This window comes from Panthera uncia, chromosome E1 (genome assembly GCF_023721935.1).
Source record: "Panthera uncia isolate 11264 chromosome E1, Puncia_PCG_1.0, whole genome shotgun sequence".
NCBI classification, from domain to species: Eukaryota; Metazoa; Chordata; class Mammalia; order Carnivora; family Felidae; genus Panthera; species Panthera uncia.
In genome coordinates this window covers 18,203,902-18,231,563 of record NC_064814.1, presented here as the reverse complement: position 1 = coordinate 18,231,563, position 27,662 = coordinate 18,203,902, and the positions used below count along the sequence as shown (strand labels likewise).

Sequence of the window (27,662 nt, the reverse complement as noted above, 5' to 3'; positions counted from 1 at the left end):
AATACTGCCATTATAGTGCCTTTTAATACACTGTATCGGGGGGGGGGGGGGGGGGTCTAAATATTACCTTCTGTAGAAGCCGCATCAATCATTACTCTTTGCATGAGCACTGGTTCCAATCCAAAGTCGAAAACTATGGTTTGGCGAAAAGTTCCAAAGATTTCTGTGTTAAATGCTATCCCGACTTTATACACGTAATGATCTAATCCATTTTGGGCCATCTTCCCTCCTATCCATTCTTGACAGTTCTCTGGGACTTCCTGTGATACCTGGGTAGTGCTATCTCCGGCAGATATTGCAATGATACTAAAATGAGGACGATGTGCATCATAGAGCAACGCTACCCGACACAGCATTCTTGCAGGCTGCAAGGAAGGCAAAGGAATTCATTGAGTACAAGGGGGTGCAAAGTCCAACTGTCATCGGGTTCTTCAATAAAAATATTCCCATCAGGGACTTTTACTTTCCCACGCTTCTAAGAGACTACGTTAAAAATACAAACTGTACTCACAAGCCATTTGAGAAAAAATCAGAACGGTTTAAAACAAAAATCAGTTGTTAAAATCATATATTTATGATGTCACTGATACCTCAGCAAAGCTGAAATTTTTAAAAACGACAGATTTATCCGACATCTCTAACCACCCTGCTCTTCCCATGACGCACTCATCTTTCTTTGCGGTGAAAGCTATCACCCTGTATGACCACCGAACTCCAACTTTCCGTACCTTTGGCCTAAAAAAGTTTTATCCAGCTTTAAGTAGGAAGTCTTCACAGGGGGGCAGTTACCTCTGAAGGCAACGGATTGGGTTCAAGGCCGAAGCTCAATGTTCCCAGATTTTTCATCCCAAGATGCGGATGGAACAGTAAAAGAAATGCCACCAAAAAGCACACAAAACTTTTCCACTGCACATGTTCAGAGAAAAGTTTGACTTTGCTTTATTCTAAAACTTTGAGTACTATATTCAAGATGGAAAGCACTGCAGAAAATGTCTCGTATTAAAAACCCATTATTACAGAATCTATGATTTCATCAAATCAATTATGCAAACAAGTTGCTACTGTTTAAATATCTTAGAACTGCCAGATTAAACAATTCGATTTTTAAATAGTTAATTCTGAGTCCCGAACCCCATCCTAACCCCATCCTATGTTCCGACTTTGGAAGACAATGTATCAAAGAACTCTTGATCAAATTAATAAATTAGCAAACATCTAAATATCTACAAAGACCTTTAACTCAAAATCTAAAAAAAGTATACCTTTAAGGGAATACAGAAATACACTTTAGCACAATACATAACCTACTTAAGAATCTATTTAGATGAAAACATTTTCAATGGTCTCACACAGGGATTTAAAGGTCAGGGAAGCTTTAAGCACATCGAAAAAAAATTACATTCTTCGATTAACACAAAATTCATACCTTACAAGTAAGAGCAAAGGTCCATGTCTGGTGAGACTTTTTGGTGTTGACAGTAACCGACAGATCAGGATGATGCTCTACTTTTACTCCCTCTATACATTCGCTAAGCTGAAAATAGACAACAACTGGTGTTACGTTTTTATTCCTAAAAGCACAAACAAAACTTTTGGCATGGTAAATAAATAAATATCCACGGTGAAGATGTGGATGGAACTGTTGACAAAGCAAGACATTTTACACATTAATTTTATAAGAACAAAATATAATAAAGCTTAGACGAGACATAAAAAAATTAAGGACAACAAAATGGCAGTAAACACTCCCTGAACGAAGAAGGTTCATACAATACCTGCAAATCTCCAAACAAATGCCTTGGCTCTGCTCTTTATTTTAGCAAAAGAGTCTGATTTTGCTACAAAAACACTTCATCAAGAATCGAGTTCTTCATATAGAGGATAAGGAAATAAACCAAAATATAGCACAAAATAAAGTCAAGACTCAAACAAAGTCATTGTTTCAAACAAAACAAAACAATGCGGTTTATTTTCCTCACCACTTTCTCAGGAGATAATGAATTCATCCACTTTTCTATCAAGGTCTCCATGTAACTGCCTGAGAGCTGTTTATTCTCGTTTTGCTGTTTCAATTTTATCAGCCGCGAGGCGTATCGTTTCTGCCATTCTGCTAGTTCTTCCTGGGAGTGCGCTGAAGTACACTGGGCACCGTACCTACAGATGCCTTGTTCTAAAAATCTAAGTAAAATAGGAAAGACTGTTTCATCATACACTTTGTTGGACCATTTAGAATACAAACTTCCATCATTTGCCCTTCGACTCTTCAATAACAAAAACAAAACTTTATCTCCTGAAAGGCCATATTTATCACACTGACTTGCATGGAGGAGGGAGAAGAGGTTTCACGAACATTTATAACAGTTAATCGCTACGGCAACTTCCCAGACTCAGTGATCCCTGTTTTGGAATAAGGGGGTGCTAAAGCGAAACATAACCAGTCATAACCACCCCGCACCCACAAAACCAACATCGAAACGGCAGTCTCCTTCATGATGTAACAACTCTGTTTGGACAATTCTTCTTAGAGCAGAATTTTCCTAAAGCAACACTGACATCAAGTGGATCGGTGCATCAAACACAGGAATGCCCTACTTCCCAAAATGATATTCTCCTCAAGAAAAATGCTCCACATACTAAGAATTTCATTCGGAAAAAAATGTTAATGTATCATTAAAGTATAACCTTAAGGGTTCTATTCCTCACCTTCGAACGTAAAGCCTTTACCCTTTTCTCTATGACCATTAACCTATATTTCATCGAAAATACTGGACTCTATTCATTTGCTTGAAGTTTTGAATAAATCAAGAATAAAAGTTTTATATTAGAATCACAATTAATTCAATAGATTAAATTCTTCAATGGTAAATTCATAAACGTTCACTTTAAAGGACAAGAGTTAATGGTTTCACAGTGTTTATGACTCAGAAAATTCAACTGACAATAATTCGGTGGTCAAAACACATAAAAAGGCAAAACTCTGAATATTAGTATTTTTTTAAAGTTTTAAATACCGTGCAAAATTCGGGGCCTAGCCAATTTTTAAACCATTGAAACGTCAAAAAATTAAAAAAAGATCTTCTGAGAGAAAAAATGAAAATGAAACTATAAAGAGCAAAATAGAGATGAGAGGTGTTATATTATGGATAATTCTTCAACTGAAAAAAATACAGGCCATAAGAAATACAAAACGAACCACAACACGATGTAAATTATCAAACGGTTCACCCTATTTGAAAAGATGACTGTATTTAAAGCTTTTCTTGATGATACATCAAGTTCTTGAATTTAATTATACTATTAAGTTCTTACGTTTTTTAAGATACATTTAAAATCATGCATTTGTTTCTCTTAAGTAGATCTTAATAAGCCAAATATTTGTCTTTCTATTGCTTTGTTTTAAATTATTTCTTTAAATATATTAGAGGCTGATAGTCTCTCCTGGCCTTAAATTTTCTCCCATTTCCTCTGCATACGACTGTGTTTTTCCTCTCCTACGACAGGATGCCACCAGGATTTCTGCAGTTCACTACTTCGTTTCTTTATTTCTACATAAAATCATATCTGATATCTTAACTATTCAATCATCAAAACTACATATCCAGTTTTCTTCATTACCAAAAACAATCTATAGTAATGAGACTTTATTTCTAAAATAGCACTAGTTACTAGTTCTTACAAAAAGAACCTTTCAAAACGTGACTGCAATAATTCTGTCCAGCTTAATAACTATTTTGAAAGGTTAGCCCTTCAAATAGAAATTACTCGTAAATTATATAGAAGGATAACATGAAGATAATAGATATTTTTTTAGAAAAGTTATTAAAATAATTTAAAATTTCTTCATCTACTTTATGCTCTACTTCAGTTTGTATCATTTCAATTTCAATCACCAAAAGTTAGGTAAATTTCACATAAATAAGAGACCAGAATTAAATTCAGTCCTAATAATTCAACTGGTTTTATAAAAGACTTCTACACCAAGTCTTAACAATCCCCATTTAGATCACTGTTGTTTGTAATTAATAGAAGGCTCAGTGGTCTGGCTTTGACTTTTCTTATTTAATGATAATGACCATTATGGCTTCTGTTTCCAGTTGAAAATAAACCACTTAACCCAATCATTATACTTCTTCCTTCACATATTATCTTCTTTAGATTGGAATTACTGCTTTTCAGAAAGTGAAGGAAAATTATCTATCCTTTGAATAAAGACATGTCATTGGTTTAAAAAAAAAATTCACGTTACCTTTTACACAAAGTATATTCCTCGCTGCTTGTGATTCCCCTAGGTGGTGGGCGGAAATGCCAACCATTACAAGATCCTAGAGAGTAATCAGGATATAGTCGTATCATTTGAGGCTTGCTAATAATTCTGATATTTTCATGTGTAAGAAATACTATAAACCCTCCACACACATCATCCCAGATGATGTAAAAAGGACATGACATACTTGCCTCTACCAATCAAATGAGTGAAATTCAATTAACCACATGAAACTTCAAATCACTGAAGTAGTTACCCAACAGCGAAATCAAGTCGATGACCCTGACTCTGTCCTAGCAACTGGTGGACAGGTTTCCAATGCAGTCTCTTCCCTAACAACTGACAGGGGAAAGGTTGGCATGCTTGTCATTTCTTAAGTCATTTCTTAAGATGCGTCTCTATCAGGAATTATTTCAGGAATGAGAAAATTACTGCATCCTGGAAGGAAATTTTTAGAGCAAATTCAATACTGCATACTGGGTAAAAAGTTACCCATTATCACCCATGCTCCTTAGGGTTTGTCTGACACATGTAATCATATAAAGTAAGCCTTTTTTACAAGCGAAATCAAGTTCAAAAAGTTGACTTCTGAGGTAGGAGCTAAAAAATAACATTTGTTTACTTCTGAAGACAATGAGGTTTGATTCGTTTGGGTAAAAGATTCCAAATAAACCAAGGCAATAAGGCTTAAGAGAGAAAAGGCTAGAGCAGTAGAGGTTGAGCAGCAGCAAAAATTTAAGGACCTTACAGCCATTTTCTATTCCCTCACAAATCACTGTGCCCACACCCCAACAACGGCAACAACAAAGATATTCAGCCAGGCTGAGTTTAAAGCTGCGTTTCATCCCTTTCCAGCTGTGTGACTGGGAGAATCACTGAACTTTAATAAACACCAGTCTCATCACCTCTCAAAATGATGGGAGAAGCCAATACATGTTTTTGTGAAAGCCACCGAGTACATAGTACCCAGCAAGCGCTCGATGAATGTCGGTCCCCTTCCCCTGTTGTGGGGCAAGAGAAGAGCAGCTCATGGATTTTAACCGTGGCTGGAACAACTCAGCTTACCGAGATCGGGACTTCCAAAAAGTAAGAACTGGACTGGCCTGGGACAGAGAGAGAAAGAAGGCTTCCCTCTAGCGCAGAATGTAGCAACTCGACATTGCTAACGATGAGGTTTACGTTTGGAGCTACGTGGAGGCAAGAAGAGGATACCTCCTACCTCCATTACTCCACGCCGCTACAGAAAGGGGCCAGTAAAACAACTGCTTCGTCCGCACCTACTTCTTAGAATTAAATTTTTATATCCTCTCCTGACACCTCCACTTACATGTACCACAACTCCGTAAATGTCCTCCCAGTAATCAACAAAAAAGCAATGCCTGGAATTACAGCTAGGAAGTAACACAGAATTTGGTACTTACCCCCTTCCAAGCCTTCCACGTGATATCCAGACAGGACGTTACTAGTTGCTGTCTGAAATTTTTCAAATGAAAATGTTCTTATAATAAGAAATACCCAACTGAGTTGTATTAAACTTGGACATTTTCAACATTTCTCAAAAAGGCTGAGTTTGAATACTTAGAAATTTTAATGTTAATAAACAATATCTTTTGCTTCCATCTCTGCTCTACATTAAACTACGTTTAAATATGGAAAAGAAGTACTTATGTGGCCCTCATCAAGGAAACTGATAAGAGATTCCCTATACAAAAATTACCTGGTAGCAAAACAAAAAAGTGTACATCCCCAGTTCTGAACCCAAAGGAGGAGCACCTCCATCCCACTTACTCATTTCACTCTCCTCTTGCTAACACCCAGAGAAAGGCCAGCTAGCGAGGGGCCTTTTCTCCTGCATGGTGTACAGTGCCACCACTCTGGGGCCTGGGGCACATCCTGCCAAGCCCCCTCACTCCAGGATGAGCCTTCGTCCCATGATGGAGCTGAGGACCCATCACGCTGATTTCCTGGATTTCCTGACTCCCTTGGTGCACGTAACTCCCCAGTCTGCTCCTCTGGCTCTAATTTGCCTCTAAATTCTACACCCCCCAGTTCAAGTTAAGTGCCAGCCACAGCACGTTTTCTTATTTTTCTTAACTATTCGACAGCATTTTATGTGCTGGATCATTCTGTCAGCCACATACAGATCCACTGCCAACAGCCTACAAGTGCCTTTCTGCATTCCCACACCTCACAGAGGACTGGGAACATAATGGGTGCCCAGTAAGCACGGGATGGAGGAGATGGGGGGATGCACTGATGATCATCCAAGCACTTTAAACAAATATATCCAAACCAAATGCATCATCTTTATCCCAAATCTCATCCTCCTTCAGTTGCTCCTCCAGTTAATGGATCCACATCCACAAAGAGAGCAAGGCTCAAATTCCAAAAGCCGTCTTGAACTGCCTTCTGTCCCACTGAGCAGTCTCCAAATCTTGACCAACTAGGTCTAGAACGACTCTCCCGTGTGTCTCCTACTCTACTCCCACTGCCACTGTCCTGGTTAAGGCCCTCATCTGCCCCTGAACCAAATGACCACCAATCTTACCCTGTACCAACACCCCATCCTTTAATCTCAGCCCCCATATTCCTGCCTTCCTGGTCTCCCCGCAGACTGCTCATCTCGTTTTCCTGCTTGCGCTTCCGCTCCAGCACTTCCTGACCACAGGCAGCCCGCCCTGCAGGTACATTAGCTACCTGCATCTCGGACTGGCCCCAACAGATTGCTTTCCATAGCTATCTCAGCTTTCCAAAACCCAGAACACCTTCAACAGCACAGGTGCTCAGTAAATGTTGAGCTGAATCAGAGGACATGGTACCCCAAGATGAAATTTGGAATGTTTTGTACCATACAAAGAATGTCGTCTAAATGCTAATTAGATATAACCAAAACAGTATCACTATAGCCTATATGTGGTTAATTAAATTGGACCTTTTAGGTTGGACTGGAACTAAGTCACTATGATACTGTTTCTACAGGAAGGTAGAAACTTGATTCTCAAACAACTTACTAAAAAGTTTTTTTTAAAGACAACCCATTCTTTTTGCAAAATGAGGTCTGAATATCAGAATATATAAGCTAAATTGGAAGTAATTGTTCACATTGTAAAGCTTCTATGCTCACAAAGAAGATACATTAAAAGATCTCTTTACATTCTACAAGCCGGATCTAAGTGCCATAATCCCACACTAGCTTTTAATATGATTTCACCTACATCAAATTTACAAATATAAAACCTAAAAATTCACTTCAATCATAAATTTAAAATACCTCCTCTAAAATATTTATTAAAATAAAATTTACCAGATATGCAAGGAAAAAAACGGGAATAAAATGTTTTAGTCCTTTAATAAAGCTGAAAGCATTTCTAAATGTTAGAAGGGAAAAATACATGGTGTGTTTCACGAGTCAGCACCTGCCATGATGTGCAAATGAGCGGGCGCGTCTGTGCTGACACCCCAGCTCTCAGGCTGGCAGGGTCTAGCGAAAGACACATCTGCTGGCGCACAAGCTCGGCCTGGGCTGCGTATCTGGCCACCAAAGCTCTCAGGTTCCAATGTGTTGTGTTTGGGTTGGGTTTTTTTTACTTGTTTTTCCTTTTATTATTTTAGACAGAAAGAGCATGAGAGCAAGGGAGAGAGGCAAATGGGGAGAGAGCGAGAGGGAGAGAGGGGGAGAGAGAGGGAGAGGGAGAGGGAGAGGGAGAGGGGGAGAGAGGGAGAGGGAGAGGGAGAGGGAGAGGGGGAGAGAGGGAGAGAGGGAGAGAGGGAGAGAGAATCCCATACAGGCTCCACTCTCTGCACAGAGCCCAAAGCGGGGCTCAATCTCACAACCCACTGAGCCAAAATCACGAGTTGGATGCCCAACAGCCTGAGCCACTCAGGTGCCCCGGGTTGTTTGGTTTTTTTTTTTGAACACCTTTTTATTTGCTCAGACCCGAAGCAGAAGGCCAATGTCAATTAGCTTATGATCTGCACGCAGTTTGTACTGACACCTTCAGGGAAAGCAAATTTCATATTGCTACAACTTCTATAAATTTACAATCAAATCTATTGATTTTTGACATTTGAAATCTTACTAGAAACATACTTTTTGTTCCCGTTAGTCAGCCTTGAGCTCCATGCCTTTATCTTCATCCACTAGCACTTCAAGTTCAATACCAGCTAAGCCCAATCTTTAAATAACAAATTGTTTCTATTTTTACATATGTCATGCACAATCATAAATAAGGGTCCTTTGTTTGTTAGCTTTTCTTAGATGGATTTTTTTTTTTAATAATATCAGTTCATTAGTCAAAAAGGATACTACTTTGGTTAACTAGGAAAGTTGATTAGAAACAACATTTAGGTCACTTCTTTCAAAAGTACAGTCGCAAAACAAGACCCAAAGTGATGTTTGTGGTCTTACATGTGACAGGATTATAAATATTAAAAATAAAAATTCATATATATACAAATACATAATATATATATATAATTCTGTGCTTGATTATCAGGTATAAAGCTAGTAATTCAATTAAGGCAATAAAAAACAAGAAAGCCAAAACTTAATAAAATGATTAAAGTCATCTTATTTTACATTCTCATGTTAAAAGTCTAAAACATTTTAACTGTCTTCCTTTAATCCTTAGAAATTCACAAAGCTACATATACACAAGAAAGGAAATGGCTTTTAAGTTAATTAGAGGTTACTGATTTTCAGTTAATTCACAATAAGACAAAGAAAATGACATTTTCTTTAAAGCCTATCTAACCGTAGCAAAACAAACAGTATCTTTATTCAGCTTATGCGAATCATGACGGTCTTCTCTGCTTATTTGTTGGTATGTGTGACGTGTTACTAGATTTGGAACAGGAAAGTAATCTACAGGAGGTCAAGGTTTACACCTGCGCTTCTGCTCATCTTCCGACTGTCTGCAGCGCCCTCCGTCTCAATCTCCATGACACTGGCACCTTCTTAATCCTCAATTCCTTGCTCAGCTGTCTCAGCCTCGGACCACCCAATCCAGTTATTTTTCCATCACAGAAGGCTTATTTCTTTCCCTCATACCACTTTCCTCAATGTGAATTATACCTATAGCTGTTTAATTAATTTATTTGATCTCTGTCTCCTACCCTAGACTTTAACCTCCCAGACCACAGGTGTCTGTATTCCTAGCACCAAGCACAGGACCTCACACATAGCACATGCCAATTTTTTTAAATAAATAAGCCAATCAATCATTTTACATGGCTTCCATTTAAGATAAAAGCTGACAAAAATGGCTGGTTTTAAAATGAGACATCTGGGGCGCCTGGGTGGCGCAGTCGGTTAAGCGTCCGACTTCAGCCAGGTCACGATCTCGCGGTCCGTGAGTTCGTCGCGGTCCGTGAGTTCGAGCCCCGCGTCAGGCTCTGGGCTGATGGCTCGGAGCCTGGAGCCTGTTTCCGATTCTGTGTCTCCCTCTCTCTCTGACCCTTCCCCGTTCATGCTCTGTCTCTCTCTGTCCCAAAAATAAATAAAAAACGTTGAAAAAAAAATTTAAAAAAAAAAAAAAAAAAAAAAAAAATGAGACATCTAAGGGGAGCCAGGGTGGCTCAGTCAATTGAGCATCCGACTTCAGCTCAGGTCATGATCTCACGGTTCGTGAGTTCGAGCCTAGCATTGAGCTCACCGCTGTCAGCACAGAGCCTGATTGGAATCTTCTGTCTCCCTCTCTCTCTGACCATCCCCTGTTTGTTTTTAAATAAACATTTTTAAAATAATGATAAATAAAATGGGACATCTAAATAAAAACACTTTTATGTGTCTATATGAGGAAGGGAAATTTGAGACTTACAAAGCTATGGGCCTAATACATACCCCTGCTGTCCCCTGGCCTTCCACATGCCCTTCAAGTGCTTCATCAGAGCACATTTTTGTTCACCATTTACCCTGATACACATTATTTCCATCTCCTAACCTCCATTCCCTAAAAACAGTCCTTAAATCACACACTTCTTTGGTTGGTTAAAAAAAAAAGGGGGGGGGGGGGGTGCTTGAGGGGCGCCTGGGTACCTCAGTTGGTAAAGTGTCCAATGCTTGGCTTCGCCTCAGGTCATGATCTTGAGGTTCACAAGTTCGACCCCTGCATCAATCTCTGCACTGGCAGCATGGAGCCTGCTTGGGATTCTCTCTCTCTCTCTCTCTCTCTCTCTCTCTCTCTGCCCCTCCCCCCCTCCCTCTCTCTCCCTCAAAAAAAAAAAAACTAAAAAAAAAAAAAAAAAGGAAACATAAAAAAAAAGAAAAAAAAGGCTTGACATTTTTAATGACAGTGTTTTCTTAACAGCCAGACATATTTAAGCACTAAAATTTCCCAACCATCCTTCCATTTGTTGGCCACAGACTACTAACAAGAATTAGGAATGGAAGACCCGAGGTTCAGAGGAAACATGAGAAGCAGCAGGGTTCCTGGGATGTGACCACGCTGGGCTACAGAAGAAGGCCAAGGGGATCCACTACCCCACCTGTAGCCTTGTTCTTGGCCGATGCCCAAAGATTTTCCAATGTTAATACAGAACACTTACTAGCCAGATTGAGTTAAACTCTTTTCAAAGAAATCCACTGAAATAGTCTTACCTCTGTTTCTGTGAGAAGTGTTTTCAGTCTTGTCAAATCTTTTGTTACCATCCCATTCTGAAAAAGGTGAATGAAAAAGGCAAAACCTAGTTAGTATATTAGTTCTTTGCTCTGAGGGCATAAGTCAATTCCTCCACTGTTTCTAAGGTTTATCTGTAAAAAGGCAATATTATCCTCATCTGCCAACCCACTACCATTAGTTATAATAAAGCTAACCAGCTACAAGGGAGGTTAAAAAAAGTTAACAGGACAAAATATACAGTGTGGCTAATAAAACACTGTCTTCACCTTGTATGAGTTTAAAATCAATTCAATAAAGTATTCACAATGGGCATCACCAGAAAGCAAGATTCCATGAGCAAAGAGAAAAATAAACCTAAACTTTTTTTGAGCTTTTTACCCCCTAAAACTAATGGACTTGTATTTAAAAAATGATGAACTCGATCAGTTACCCGTGACTCAGATTCACATAAAATGATCACAGCACTTTAAAAATAGTTCATTAATAAAGCAGTTGAAGAAAAACAGGCAAAATGTTCACTCTTCTGAAGTTCAAATTTCACTTAGATATAAAAGCAAATACTTCTACCCACAGGTTAAACTGTGTAATATGCTAAACTTATACAGAAAACTTCCTTAAGGATAGAATTACCTTAGATGAACATAAGGGAAAGAAAGCAAAAAGAATATAAAAAACAAGAAGGGGGACAAAACATAAGAGACTCTTAAATATAGAAAACAAGCAGAGGGTTGCCGGAGGGGTTGTGGGAGGGGGGATGGGCTAAATGGGTCAGGGGCATTAAGGAAACTACTCCTGAAATCACTGTTGCACTACATGCTAACAAACTTGGATGTAAATTAAAAAGTAAATAAATAAAAACTAAATAAAAAATGTTCTTAAAAGGATAGAATTACCTTAATAATAGATATATTCTTTATCATCTATTTAGAACTAAATACCTACACAATTTTGCTGGATTAGTAATACAGTTTAGCTTTATATCCACTTGTAAATTTGGTGAAATCAAAAACCAATGTTAAACCAATTAAACAATTCACTGCACAGTAATCCCTCAGAAAAAAACTCTATTACCTCCTGAGATGGGTCATTACATTATACTCAGCAGTATACCAAGTACTTTCCTAATTTCTTTTTTTTCCCAGCCAAATATATTTATTTGCAGTGAAAACACAACTTTGCTCCAGATTTTCACAATCTGTATCGATTCAGATGACTAAATGAGGTAGAGAGAATTCATGCTGGCTTTCACTGTTTTGCACTGATTTCTCAGAAATATCCACAAATTTTATAACAGTAACCAACTGATGAAAAAAAGTTTTAAAATATTTCTTCCAATTTCTATACATTGGCAACTCTAAAGTTCCAAAATGCTGTCTTTCAATTATCTCAACCAAAACCAAACAAAAACTCTAGAAAATGCTACATAAAAAATTTATCCTGAGTGGCTGGGTGGCTCCGTTTGTTAAGCGTCAGACTCTTGATTTTGGCTCAGGTCATGATCTCACCATCTGTCAGATCAAGCCCCGTGTCAGGCTTTGTGCTGATAGCACGGAGCCTGCTTGGGATTACATGTGTCTCCCTCTCTCTCTGCCCCTCCCCTGCTCATGTGTGAGCTCTTTCTTTCAAAATAAACAAACTTAAAAATAAAATTTATCCCAAAGTCTGAATAGAATTAGATCATTCCATCAGAATGGTCAGAGTGGAATATTAACTTACACACATGAACATCTTCAGAAACAGAATTCTTACTTTAGATAATTTAAGCATTTTATAAAACAAATGATTGGATTTAAGAACCCTGTATAATCACAAGTTGACAGAAGCATTTTAAAACCCCAAAATAAGGGGTGAGCCTGGCTGACTCAATCCATACAGCACATGACTCTTGATCTCACAGTTCAAGCCCCACATTGAGCCTAGGGCTTACTTAAAAAATGAAATGGAATGGAATGGAATGGAATGGAATGGAATGAAATGAAATGAAATGAAATGAAATGAAATGAATCATCCCCCAAATATTCCCAGGTTTTATTAAATTATATCTTTAAAGAAAATCATCTGGGGGTGCCTAGCTGGCTTGCTCAGTGCAGCACGTGACTTTTGATCTTGGGGTTATGAGTTGGAGCCCAACACTGGATACAGAAATTACTTAAAAATAAATAAAAATCTGGGGCGCCTGGGTGGCTCAGTTGGTTAAGCATCTGACTTCAGCTCAAGTCATGATCTCATGGTTCATGAGTTCAAGCCCTACATTGGGCTCTGTGCTCTGTGCTCAGAGCCTGGGGCCTACTTAGGATTCTATGTCTCCCCTTCTCGCTGCCTTCCCCTGCTCACGCTCTCTCTCTCTCAAAAATAAACATAAAAAAAAAAAAAAAACTATCTTAAAAAAAAATAAATCTTTAAAGAAAATCATTATCTTATAGTTTCACAGTTTTTAAAAAGTACCTGCAATTCTTATATATAGTATCACAAACTACTACAAGAATACAATGATTAAGCATCAGTTTGTTGAACAGAAACTTTGATTTCCAATAGGAGGAAGTAAGAGGAAAGCACAGACTGAACTGCTTCTTCCCACCACACGCCTTAGGAGTTAAATGAATGGATCTGTTTCGGACATTCAGAATCGGAGCTCATCAACGTACCAGGGACTCTCCTGTCAGCGACTTGGCAAGAATGTTGGATACAGGCTGGAGCTTTCCTTTCAGCTGCATGCAGCAAAGCACTGCCTGGAAGGCACCATCTCCCGTGGCCAGGCCTTCCCCCAGCACTGTCAGGAAGAAATAGCCAGCATTAACCACGTAACATTCGATACATCCATTTTCCTGATTAAAATGTTAGCACACTATCACAAGGATGACTACTTATAGGCTAAAAGAACAACTTCAAGGGGCGCCTGGGTGGCTCAGTCGGTTAAGCGTCCAACTCTTGATTTCAGCTCAGGTCATGATCTTGTGCTCGTGGGTTTGAGCCCCACGTTGGGCTTCGTGCTGAGAGCTCAGGGTCTGCTTGGGATTCTCTCTCTCCTTTTCTCTCTGCCCCTTGCCTGCTCTCTTTCAAAATAAATAAAAACTTAAAAAAAAAAAAATTCAAGTACTAGAGGAAAGCAGTGATGTTTCTGTTCTGTCCAAGACATGCATAAAGACAAGAACAGAGGGACCTGGGTGGCTCAGTCGGTTAGGCATCCAACTCTTGATTTTGGCTCAAGTCATGATCTCACAGTTCATGGGATCAAGGCCCATGTCAGGCTCAGAGCTGACAGCATGGAGCCTGCTTGGGATTCTCTCTCCCTCTCTCTCTCTCTGCCCCTCCTCTGCTCATGTGCCCTATCTCTCTAAAAATAAATAAATAATTAAAAAAAAAAATAAATTAATGAAAGAACATAAGACAGTCCACATATCTAACTCACTCCAGCCTATGATCAGTAGGATCACACCAAGAATCACAGGCAGAATTAACCTCAAAGCTCTCTCTCGAGTGAAAAATACCATCCAACCTATGACAGCTGGGTAAATGAGGGATATTAAATGGCAGAAACATTCTCTGAATAAAATTTCCACATTTTCCACAGTGACACTTAAAATGCATAAGAACAGAAACTACAAAACTCAACAGGTGGTATTCGTAAGCAGGTAAGAATTCGCTTTCATCAAAACCAGCAAGATTAACTAAGAACCCAAATGTCACATGGCCACAGCAAATGCTAATCAAGTTGCTTGCAAGTGTTTACAGATTTAATACAATCACAAGAGCACATATTTAGAACAATACAGAATATACTCATTTTTATGCCACGTCATTGGAGATGATTTCTCACAGCAACTGTAACGGCTCAACTAGTAAAACAATCTGTATCTTTCTCTTCACTGCTAAGTCCAAGACTCTATTTTTAGTTTGTACACACTTTAGCTTCCTTTGCAAGAAAATAATTTGCTGGAATAAAATATTTTGGAAACTGCATTTTTTTCTAATTATTTCCAAGGAAATGTTTAAGGATCAGTATAATATGCTACATATTTTTTTTTCTTTTTTTTTTTTTTTTTTAATTTATTTTTGAGACAGAGAGAGACACAGCATGAAGGGGGTAGGGGCAGAGAGAGAGGGAGACACAGAATCGGAAGCAAGCTCCAGGCTCCGAGCCATCAGCCCAGAGCCCGACGTGGGGCTCGAACTCACGGACCACGAGATCGTGACCTGGCTGAAGTCGGACGCTTAACCGACTGCGCCACCCAGGCGCCCCTATATACTACATATTTACAGTCTACCAGGTCTGCTCATGATGTATTTATTTTGGTTGTACTGAACATATCTTCTCGTTATATTGTTCAATTTTTCCATTACAACAAATAACATTATAACAACCCTAATAAAACTCTACATAAAAATTCCCCATAGGTCCATCACTCAACTAAACAGACTGTGTTCACTTACTTACACTCTCTTCCAATTTTTATCAATATTTACATAATTTTTACATGATTATAACTGATATAAACATAACAGTCTGTATTCTGCTTTATCTCCCCTTCACATATTCAAGATCTTCCGTGTTCTGAGGGTTTGTGTTTATCATATTATGGTCCATCCACTGTTCCATCAAGTAGATTTATCAATTTATTTCACTACTCCCTGGCTCCAGAACAATTCCAATTTTTAACTATTGAAACTAACACTGCAATAAACATCCTTATGCCTATACTTTTATTAAAGCAGATTACTAAATTGAAAGTTGCAGTCTCTCTGTAGTTAAGCTTTCATTCAATGACTTCTAGTGCGGGCCAACCTGTTGTCTTGCTCCCTCCACATTACAGATCTACTCAACTGTCCCTGGGTAATTCCTGTAAGTGGTTAACTCCAACAGAGTATCGTGAAGAGTATCTAGAACATCTTGTAAGATTCCCCAGTAAATCTACGTCTCCCTCAGCTCTTACTAGTCCTAAAACTATTCAATTAGGACCATTGGGAGTGAGGGAGGCAAACCACAAGACGCTCTTAAATACAGAAAACAAACTGAGGGTGGACGGTGGCGGGGGGCGGGGGAAGGGAGGAATGGGCACTGAGGAGGGCACTTGTTGGGCTGAGCACTGGGTGCTGTATGGCAATTGGACAATAAATTATATTTGAAAACGAATAGGACCGTTGGCAAAGGCACTTTAGCTCTCTGGCCCTCAGTGTGGTCACCTGTAAAACAGAAACGGGTAAGGATCAAATAATACACTGCAAATATAATGCTCTGAAGAAAAGTCAGTCCTACTAAGGGCTGAACTATTTACCTTCGCTAAGCCTGCTTCCTCCCCTGTAAAATGGAGGTGACGGGAGCTACCTAATAAGGCTACAGTAAAGATTAACTGTGTTAATTATGTCAAGTAGCAGTCTCCTCGTAAGAGTCCCCTAGATGTTACCCTCCCCTTGTAAAAAGTATAAAGCAGTACCGAGTGCTGCTAAGGAAATATCCTAGTTCCTTTCCAGTAATTGGGTCCTAAGAAACTAGTTGTCAAAAGCTGAAGAATGTTTCAGGAAAACGAAAAATATGTAAGAATATTTCAACTTCAGGTGATTATGTCATGTTTAAAGAATATTAAATCACATGATATTTTACAAAGCCTTTTATAGATATTTAGTTTCATACAAGGTATTTGCTGAATTTTACTGTGCAAAAGCTCTTGCATTGCACTCATGTTTGAAGGCCTCAATACTTATTGAAATTACGTTTCCTTTTTTTCTTTCTCTTCCTTTTTTAGACAAGAATCAGTACTGATATACTTTTTTCTAACTGTTGCCCTAAAATGCAACGCAGTTTGTCTTGCAGGATCCCACATAAAGAACTGTCGCAAAAAAACAGTCAACAATTATACATAAAAAACTCTCCTGCTTTTGTATAACGAGATTAAAACTGCAATATGCCAACCTGGTCCCTTATTATCTGTAATATCTTGAAAAGGCTTGAAAGAAAACAAAATACAGCCTCATGTATTATTAAACTTGCCTTAGCTATAATAATTGAACTTGCCAAAAGAGAGAACATTAAGAATGTAATCTAGGGGCACCTGGGTGGCTCAGTCAGTTGCGTGTCCACATTCAGCTCAGGTCATGATCTCACAGTTCGTGAATTTGAGCCCCGTATCAGGCTCATTGCTGTCACCCGCGTCGGATCCTCTGTCCCCCTCTCTTTCTGCCCCTCCCCCGCTTGCGCTTTCTCTCTCAAAAATACATAAAAATTTCTTAAGTGAAATTCATTTTTAAAAAGTGTAATCAGGACACCTGGGTGGTTCAGTCAGTTGAGTGTCCGACTCTTGATCTCAGCTCAGGTCATGATCTTGTGGTCCATGGGTTCGAGCCCCGCATTAGGCTCTGTGCTGACAGTGCAGATCCTGCTTGAGATTCTGTCTCTCCTTCTCTCTGCCCCTCCCCTGCCTGTGCTCGCTCTCTCTCAAAATAAATAAATAAACTAAGAAAAGATTAAAAAAAAAAAGTGTAATCTAATCTTGAGCAATTGTAAATATGTTACAACGCCTTGCAGAAAAATTCTCTTCCCACCAACTAACTATCTGTAAGATTTTACTGTAAGCACACAACTGTTCCCAAGCTGAACCACTCCTTCCTGTCTACTGAGTTACCAAGGAGGAGACCTGAAAGTCTTACCTCTGCTGCTATACTCAGGTCTCTACCCCTTCTCTATCTTTAGTTTCTATAATATGTATTACTTGAAATATTTTAGACCAGAAACTAATATTAAAGGAACAGTCATTCAGCTGTTTCCACAAAATAGCCTCTGGCTATCAAAAGGAGACAATCAACAATTAAAATGTAATTCCCCTTCTTTAAATTACATACAGTGAGAAAGGTGATTTAAAACAAGACTTAAGTACAGTAAGTGGTAGGATTCTGTATGTTTTCAGTCACAACACCATATCAGGGTGTTTCATCAAGTCCTTAGTTATTTTTAAAATCTTTGGGTGGCTGGGTCAGTTGTCAGTTGAGTGTCCGTCCGACTTTGGCTCAGGTCATGATCTCAGGGTTCGTAAATTCAAGCCCCGCAGTGACCTCGCGACTGTCAGCACAGAACCCACTTTGGATCCTCTGTCTCCCTCTCTGCCCCTCCCTGCTCACACTCTCTCTTTCAAAAATAAACATTAACTAATTAAATCTCTTATTGAAATGCTAGGCCTAATCAAGGTATTTTTCCAAAATGTTCAATGTATACCAAAGGAGGCAAGAATATACAATGGGGAAAACAGAGTCTCTTCTGTAAATGGTGTTGGGAAAACTGGACAGCTACATGCAAAAGAATGAAACTGGACCACTGTCTTACACCATACACAAAAACAAACTCAAAATGGATTAAATACCTAAAAGAAGTGAAACCATAAAACTGTTGGAAGAAAACACAGGCAGTAATCTCTTTGACATCGGCCTCAGCAACATTTTTCTAGGTCTGTCTCTTCAGGCAAGGGAAACAAAAGCAAAAGTAAACTATTGGGACTACACCAAAATAAAAAGCTTTTGCACCGCCAAAGGAAATCATCAATAAAAAGAAAAGGCAGGGCGCCTGGGTGGCTCAGTCAGTTAAGCACCCCACTCTTGATTTCGGATTAGGTCATGATTTCACGGTTCGTGAGATCAAGCCTTACATCAGGCTCTGCGCTGACAGCACAAAGCCTGCTTGGGATTCTCTCTCCCACTCCGTCCTTCCCTCCCCAGGTTGGATGTGCTCACACTCTCCCTCAAAATAAGTGAACTTTAAAAAAAAATTATGATTCTAATTTAGTTCTTGGCTTGGAAATAAATCAGCCATAAAAAATATTTTGGGGACAACCAAGTAAATTTGATTAGAGAGCGGGTTTTAGGTAATATTAGGGAATTACTGTCGATTTTTTAAAATTTATTTATTTTGTGAGAGGCAAAGACAGCATGAGGGGAAGGGCAGAGAGAGAGAGGGAGAGAGAGAATCCCAAACAGGCTCTGCACTGCCAGCACAGAGCCCAAAGCGAGGCTCAGCCTCACAAAACCACAGGGAATTACTGCCCATTTTATTTGTTAATAATAATAACATTGTGGTTATGCATTTATGGCCTTATTTTTTGGAGATGAATACTAACGTGGCTAGGGGTAAATATCACGATGCCTCGCATTATTTTTAAATGTGTCAGAAAAAAGTGAATATGGTCAAATGTTACAATCTGAGAATATGAATGCTTATTAAACTATCTGTTCTATTTTCCTATGTATTTTAATTTCTTCATAATACAAAACAACTTTTCATGTTTTTTAATTCTATAACCAAGACTGCCTGCCTGCTTTCCTAACCCTGTCTGAGAAAGTGAAATCAGAAGGTCAGAAGCAGCAAATGGAAAGGGGGAGGAGGTAGCTACAACAGGGCACGTTGAGAGTTGCAAGGAATGCAAACTGACAGCCTCACGGTAAGGGAACAGATGTCACAACAATATGGCTCAGTCAGTTAGGTGTCCGACTCTTATTTCAGCTCAGGTCAGGATCTCCCAGTTCATGGCACAGAGTCTCGCATGGGGCTCCACGCTGTCTGCTTGGGATCCTCTGTCTCCCTCTCTCTCTCTGCCCTTCCTCTGCTCGTGCTCTCTCAAAATAGATAAATAAACTTAAAAAAAAAAAAAAAAAAGATATACTGTATTACGTAATACTTACGACGGCAAACCTAAGGTTGGGGCCACTAGGATACGAACAGTTCTCCGGCATTACAAAGTAGTGTAATAATTAACAGACTGGGGTTCTTGACTTGCTTTGTATTACTCACTCACTGCCTGACCATGGTATTTTATTTTACATAATGTTACCAAAAGTTGAAAAAGGAAAAAAAAAAATTCATCTAATAGCAGAACTCTACAACTAGCAATACATACATATAAACTTGGCTAATCTTCCCGAATGTCTGTTTCAAGTGAACAACTACATACACTGCTCTGGCATCTTAGTAAGCATTTTCCATGTGCCTCCGTACCACATAGATGGTAACAAGGAATGCGTAGAATTTCATTAAAAGAACTAACTCCTCCATTACTGGAAGCTAACTGATTTTTCACTTTTACACACAGCACTGCAATGAACACCATTCCACATACAATTTCTTCTTTCTTTTGGATTATTTACTTGGGATAGCATCCCAGAAATGAGATTAGTGGGTCGAAGGGTATAAGCATATTACCAAGCTGCATTCTGCTTCACACTCCACCAACACAAGAGTATATTTATTTCATTACAACTTTATCCTAGACATTGGTTAAACTTTTTTCCCCCAACATCATAGAGGTGTGATTGGTATACAAAAACTGCATATAATTAATGTATACAATCTGGTGAGTTTGTATATATGTATTCACGCATGTTACTATCATCACAATGCAGGTAGTAAACATATAAACATATCCATCGCCTCCAAAAGATTGCTAGTTAAACACTTATTTTAGTAATTCAGTAGTTGTAAAGTAGTATCCAACTTTAAAACTGCTAAATGAGGGGCGCCTGGGTGGCTCAGTCGGTTAAGCGTCCGACTTGGGCTCAGGTCGTGATCTCGCAGTTCCGTGAGTTCGAGCCCCGCGTCGGGCTCTGGGCTGACAGCTCAAAGCCTGGAGGCTGTTTCCGATTCTGTGTCTCCCTCTCTCTCTGACCCTCCCCCGTTCATGCTCTCTCTCTGTCTCAAAAATAAATAAACGTTAAAAAAAAATTTTTTTTAAAAACCTGCTAAATGAAACAACAGAAAAATGCAACCTTTTCCGTATGCTCCTTCACCAATAGCATTTACTGTCCTGTGACTTCTCACAAACCATTTAACCTTCTGGGACTCTGTACGTCTCCAAAATGAGAAGACCGTATTCCACCTCACTAATCCTCAAGGGAGTGAAAATTAAAGAAAGAGTGTCCATTTCTCACACGTGCGGTTGGCAAAACATCAAGACTGGCAGGTTCCACTGTCAGTGTGATTATACGGCAGGGCCATACGCATGTGCTGCTGGTGGGTGTGTGCATCTGAATTAATCTGACAGCGTCTGTTAAAACTGTAAGTATACAATTTTAACCCAGACATCCAACTTTTAAGACTATCCTACAGAAACTAGCAACACTAAAGAAGAATATGTTTTTATTACAGGATGGATTATAACGACAAACGAGGACACAAGAACCACCTGAATGCCTACCGATAGGAGAAGTTTTGAGGAAATAGGAAAACATTTATAGTATGGAATATTAAGCAGTAATTGGAACTGGAGAAACTTAGAAAGATATCCATGACAGGTACCCAGGTGGCTCAGTCGGTCCAGTGTCCGACTCTTGCTCTTGGCTCACATCATAATCTCACGGTTCGTGAGTTCAAGCCCCACATCAGGCTCTGCACTGACAGTACGGAGGCTGCTTGGGATCCTCTCTCCCTCTCTCTGTCTCTCTCTCTGCCCCTTCCCCGCTCGCTATGTCTCTCTCTCTCAAAATAAATAAATAAACTTTAAAAAAATAAATAAAAACAGAAATTTAAAAAAAGAAAGACACCTACCTATGATCTGTTGGTACGTAAGAAAGCAATCTGCTTTGTACTGATCACATGAATCTTTTTTAATTTTTAAAGGAAAACCCCTATCTACATATTTTAGGCATTTGTGTTTATCACTATAGAGAAAGATACCGAAGATACAGCAAGGTAATAACCATGATTTCTTCGGATGGGATAAAAAGGGGAAATGATTCCCTTCTTCATATTCCTCTACGTTATCTGACTTATTGTTATCTGGCTCCCTGGTAATTTTATTTTTTGTTGTTGTTGTGGGTAATTTTAAATCTCCAGAGATAGTAAAGATTTTGTTAAAGGGCGTTCACATTCTTCAGTGAATGGTTAAATTATGTCCAATATGCCACAGGAGTATGTCAGATAGTTTTTAAGGTTTACAACAAGAACAGTTAATACTTTTAAAAGTTTTGATACAAAGGAGTAATAAAAAAATCAACCTCTGTTTAACACCTCAGCACCCCTCCCCCAAATTCTGGATCAATGAAACATTCTATTATTCAAATCACAGCTGTGATTGAAGCAAAACTTCCCACCACACACTGTACCCCTTCTCCCACTCACTCTGAGATTCATTCCAGTGAACTGGCAGGAATCACGAAGAAAAGCATTCCTATTCTACAAGTACCCAAAGAGCAAAAATCTTTCTAGTTAATTTCTCGCCTAAAGAAAACAGAAATAAAGCACTAACGAGCATGTCAGTCAGTCTCTCTTCTCTAAGGGACATCTACTGAAGGGAAAAAAACATTCTAGGATGGACAGACAAGCCTCTCAATTTATCCCAGCTTAACATCTTAATCAACGTGCGTTACAGGTCTTAAAATTTGGCTCTTACTGACTAAAAATACTCACACAAACTTTAAAAGGACACTACCAGTGTTCCCACTCATGACGATGAACAACGTTCAGATGTACATCCATCGGAGCAGGAAAGTCGTCATCCACGTTAGTTACCAGTAACCACAGTGAGGGGGGTTTCAAATGTTTTAATCTCTCTTGAAATTAGCATATAAAAAAATCAAATCTGAAACACTGCTCAATTTAAATAACTCGAAATTTTCAAAGCAGAAAACAGTCCCATTCTTAAACATACCATGCCTACAATCTTCATCAGCTTGCCCATAGTTTTTCTGCAAAATAAAAGACACAAGGTAAAATTAAGTCGTTCGAGGGCAGCTTAAAACAGATTTTATCAAAAACAAAAACGAAAACTCAACATCGTTTCAAAGTGTGATTATTAATGTTTGGAATCTAATATTCACAGGGCAAAACCAACTCATGAGCTCTACCAACAATATAATGTCCTTCCCTGTCCGCTACTCACACTCCTTCTCACCTTCTCTACTTCCAAACCACCAGAACCTCCTCCCTCACGATCACGCTCAGCTAATGACTCCCCTGAGAAAACAGAGCCCTGAGAAGAGAGTTCCCGAGGACTGTCACCCCATGTCTGCCCGCTTCCCAGAGCACTCTCTGCCTTCCGCCTGTTGCCAGGCCAGCCTCCAGGGCCCTTTCTAGCGTACCGCTGGGGCAGACCTGCTCTATAACCCGCTCAAGAACATCGCTCCGGCAAGCCGCCTCTACTCCTACATCACTGACTTTTTTGCTTTCCGTTGATTCAGTCCTTTCAACAAACATGGGGCTACTTCACCCATCTTAAAAAAATCCTTCCTGTGACCTCACTTCTCCCACCAGCTACCACTCTCACTTTTCGGTGCCTCTTTGGGACAAAACTCCCCGAGAACTGTCTCTACTCATGTACTTCAATTCCCTCCCGGTGACTCTCGAACTGTCTTTAGTCAGATGGGCACCGCCACTCCACGGAGGCTGCTCTCGTGCTGGTCTCCAGTGACCTCCACTGCATCCAGCCGGACACGCGGTCTACACTGACTCGTTCCCATTCAGATGCACTGTCACATCTCAGTCGCCTCTCAATTCTCACTACTACATTCACAGCAACAGACACTGCTGACCACTCTCTCACTTGGATCCACTTGCTTTACTTGGCTACGGGTTCACGGCCCTCCCTTAGTTTTCCTTTACGTCAAGGGTTGCTCTTCAGGCTGCTTTGCTGGTTCCTCTTCTTCTCCTGCACCTCTTCACACTACAGTGCCATAAGACTAAGTCCTCGGTCCTCTCCTCTTCTCTATGTACACTCATTCATTCCCTTGGTGATCTCACCCAGGCTCAAGACTTTAGATGTCATCTACAGGCCCCCCACTCTTAAGTCAGTATCTCTGACCCAGACCTCTCTCCCAAACTCCACCCCTGTCTATCTGACTGCTTCCTCAACATCTCCAGCCGGCTATCTAAATGACATCTCAAACTCAGGATGTCCAAAACTGAACTCCCAACTTGCCCCACAAAACCTGTGCACCACCGACAGCCTTGTCACCTCAGTTGAGGAAACTCCACTTTCCAATTGCTCAGACAAAGCAACATCGAAGTAAGTAATCTGTGACCGCTCTCTCTCTCTCTCTCACTCCCTGCATTCAATGTATTAGGAAATCATACTAGTCCGACCTTCAACTTAGAACCAGAATCAAACCACTCCTCAGTCTCTCTGCGGCCGCCACTTTGCCTGAGTCACTATCATGTCTGGCCTGGATTATTCCAACAGCTTCCCAACTAGTCCCCCTGCCTCACTTACCCCTCCAGAGTCTACCCTCAATACAAAAGCCAAAGAATCCCTGCCAAATCAGATCATGCCATTCCTCTGCTCAAAACCTAACAAGAGCTCCCCAACTTAAGTAGAAGAAAACCAGGTCCTTATAGGGACCTGGAGGGCCCCACAGGATTCAGCCCCATTGCCCACTCCCCCTCACATACTTTTCTCCAGCACACTGGTCTTCTAGCTATTTCTCAAATATGCCAGGCAGGCTTCTGCCTCAGAATCTTCTCACTGACTATTGCCTCTGCCTGTAATGTTCTTCCTCCAGATTTTGACACGGCTCGCTCCCTTGCCTCCTTCATATCACCTTATCAGCAAAGCCGACCCTGACCACTCAATTTCAAATTGCAACCCCAACCCTAACCCTATATCCCCAAATCTCCCTTGCCGTGACTTTTTTTTTTCAGCAGACTGCTACCTTCTAACACTCTCAAGAGTCTACTTATGTGTAATATGTACTGTTTAGGGTCTGTCCCCCAGCTAGAAAAAATATCGTGAAGATCATTTTTTTCCACCAATGTCTATCAAGTACCTAGACCAGTGTCCAGTACATAGTATACACTCAAGAAATATTTGCTGAATGAGTGGACAACCCAAAATGCTATACAACAAGTCGTATTAAACAATTTTAAAGGTGTAAAAACAGTTGTTGCTGTCAAACATGTTCAGCAATCACTAGCCACATCAGCCCAGACTTAGGTGATTGTGGCCAACAATTTTCCCCACTCAATGAAAAAGTCCATTTTTCACGGCTCAGCATTGGCTTATTGACAGTGTTTACCCACCAGTTGCAAAAACGAGGCGATTCTGTAAAGAAGACTCTCAATTTTGATGCTTTCTATCTCCAGTGGACATGGCCCTGTGAAGTCGGCCATGGAGTACTGGCCAAGAGAAAGGAGGGCCTCTGTGCAGTGCTTGAGGGTCATTTCATAGTCCTGCCTCTTAAGTGATTCGCACGCTTGTTCACATGACTTCTCAGCTCTTCTGTCTTCCATGACTCAGGGACAAAAATCCTAAAGACAGAGAGAAAGGACAGGTCAGAGAAGGTTTTAAAATCTCACTCGTTTTCAATTCTAGTCTCATTCCTACCTCCGTTGGTTTAATTATCTCTCGGAATAGTTACTCTCAACCAGCCTTCTGATCAAGGTCACAGCTGAGCTTGTGATGCTACAAAATCTATACTTCTCTTTTACGTTTTATGAAGTCTTTACTAAGATCCGAGCGCAACGTCAACCGTAAGTCGAGATCACACAACCAACCACCAAATGTAGAAATGAGTCAAACTGATAAAGGAAACATGACTTTGAGTACTGCAAGGTGCAACAAACCATGAAGGCTGTTTCGTGTGTTTTTTTTTTAAATCAGAAGGTACAGAAATGCTTCATATCCAAACCTCCCAATTTCAGTATTGTAATTCCGTGACTGGGATCGCAGAGCATCAAGACCTATACCGTGCAGGATTTTTCCCACCAACATAAAACCCTGGCTAAAATGCCAGTTTGAACCGCCTATTCATTCAATTCGGCAAACATTCCCCGAGGCCGGGCCCTGTGCTAGCAGCCCCGAAGCCCACGATGGAGCACAGCACGGCTGCTCTCAGGCAACTCCGATTCTGGCAAGAGCAGCAATTCCGAGAAAGACTTATTCCATCTGCCACAAGGCATGAGCTGGCCTCGAAAGGTGAACGGGAGTTCCCTACACAGAGATGACAGGGAGAGCGTACGTGGGATTTTCAGAGAGAAGAGTTCAAGTGAAACCACCAAGAGGAACAACCGCGTGACCTAAACTCCAGGTGTGTCAGGGAAAGCGGAGGAGCCTCGAATGACCTCAAGGGCCGCAAGAAGGGAGGGCTTTATTCCACAGGCGCTGGGGCGTGATGGGCTGTCACAGGAAGAAGGAGGCTCTCCCACAGAAGTGCCATAAGAACAGGCGAGACGCGGGCACGGCCATCAGGAAGACACCACCACGACGGTCCGAGGAGGAGAGTCTGCGAATGCGAGCCCGGCCTCGCCCCAGCTGGATGGCTCACGGCGAGAGCACGACGCCTGGGCAGAGAGGACCTCAACCCCGTGGACTGCCGATCACGACACTGCGTCGCGGGAGCGCCCGTCACCAGCTCGGTCAGGCACGGAGAGTGCGTTTCCTGCCCGCCCCCCCCTCGCTTGCCGGCCCTCCTCCTCTTCCCCACCTTCCACCTGACCCACCGGCCCCAGGTGCTCATCGGTCCCTCTCGCCTCCTCTCCTGCCCGCAGCCCCGGCGAGCCTCCTGCCGCCTCTCCAGCTCTGACGGCAACCTGGCCCCAGGCTCCCCTGCTCTTCTTCTGCCATGCGCCGCACACAGCGAGAGCTGAGGGGAGAAAGCCGTGGACGGGCACCCGGAACACAGTGGCAGTGAGTTGGGCGTGATGACAGACGTCTGCAGAGGTCCGTCCGGGCCCCCTCAACTTGGAGATACTCGTAGGTCAAAAAGTGCAGGGGCACCTGAGTGGCTCAGTCGGGTAAGCACGGGACCCCTGATTTCAGCTCAGGGCATGGTCTCGCAGCCTCTGAGATCGAGCCCCACACTGGGCTCATGCTGACAGTAGGGAGCCCGCTGAGGATTCTGTCTGTCTGTCTGTCTGTCTCTCTCAAAATGAGTAAGTAAAACTTGCAAAGTGAATGACTTGCTTTAAAGAAAGGAAGACAAAATAGCGACATTACAAGATAATAACCGATTATAGAGACCTCAGGTGATGCTACTGACACTTTGGTCCGAGTAGGTTTTTGCCGAGGGAGAGCTGTCCTGGGTGCTGTAAGATGTTTAGCAGCATCTCTGGCCAGTGGCACCTCCCAACTTGTGACAACCGAAAGTGTCTCCAGACCGGAGCACATGTCCGGGGGGGGGGGGGGGGGCGACACTCATTCCTGATCGACAACTACCGATACAAACAAGCTTATCGCGTTGGCTTGCCAGACAATAGCAAAAGTAGATGCATACACCCATGGACGCCAAAGGCCTCAGAATTGGCAAATCTTTCCTGTAAAACTCTCAGCCTCATCTAGAAAATATTACAAAAGAAGTGAAAAGAAAAGAAAAACTAAGAATGCACAAGCTAAAATCTTTCTTAGGGAGAGAACAAACAGAGCACAGGGAGCCAGAGCACAGATGCAGAGCCAGAGGCCTTGCATTCAAAACTCCCCGGCCCCCTTACCCACCAGCCCCCTCACTCAGATACTCACGGGCTGCACAGCCTGGGGCGAGTGACTTAACCTCCCACCCAACTTGCTCACCTCAAAACTGGCAAACAACTACTGCCTACCTCCTATGGTTAATGTAGGATCAGGTGAAGTATCTGTCGTGTGTAGAACACTTACGAGAATGCCTAGCACACAGTAAGTGCTCAGGAAGCGTCAGCTATGGCTATTTCCCTAAAATTCCAAATTTTCAGTTTATATAAAGTAGAATCACTTCACTGGTCTCAACATACAATACTATATTTACAGTAAACAAAATAACACTCTGTGTAACTACCTAGTTAACAGAGGAATTATTTTCATCCATTTTACCCATCTCAATAAACTGATAATGATTACGCAAGA

The 27,662-nt window shown here is 40.9% G+C and overlaps 1 protein-coding gene across 5 annotated transcripts in view; it reads right to left on the bottom strand.

Moving 5' to 3' along the window:
* The window catches only part of HELZ (helicase with zinc finger), a 137,136-nt gene extending 110,942 nt beyond the window's left edge, over positions 1-26,194 (bottom strand). The window contains exons 1-9 of one of the 5 annotated variants that reach the window (XM_049636389.1): positions 24,869-26,194; positions 22,506-22,542; positions 13,530-13,654; positions 10,863-10,919; positions 5,686-5,737; positions 4,247-4,322; positions 1,980-2,178; positions 1,427-1,534; positions 68-365 (exon numbers count right to left, since the gene is read on the bottom strand). In XM_049636389.1, coding sequence (XP_049492346.1) covers positions 68-365; positions 1,427-1,534; positions 1,980-2,178; positions 4,247-4,322; positions 5,686-5,737; positions 10,863-10,919; positions 13,530-13,654; positions 22,506-22,542; positions 24,869-25,078 — 1,162 coding nt within the window. In that variant the 5' untranslated portion in view covers positions 25,079-26,194. Of the gene's footprint in view, positions 1-67; positions 366-1,426; positions 1,535-1,979; positions 2,179-4,246; positions 4,323-5,685; positions 5,738-10,862; positions 10,920-13,529; positions 13,655-22,264; positions 22,543-24,868 lie in introns of those variants that run through there. The other 4 variants (XM_049636390.1, XM_049636391.1, XM_049636392.1 and 1 more) reach the window with 4 other exon arrangements.
* Positions 26,195-27,662: the final 1,468 nt, after the last annotated feature.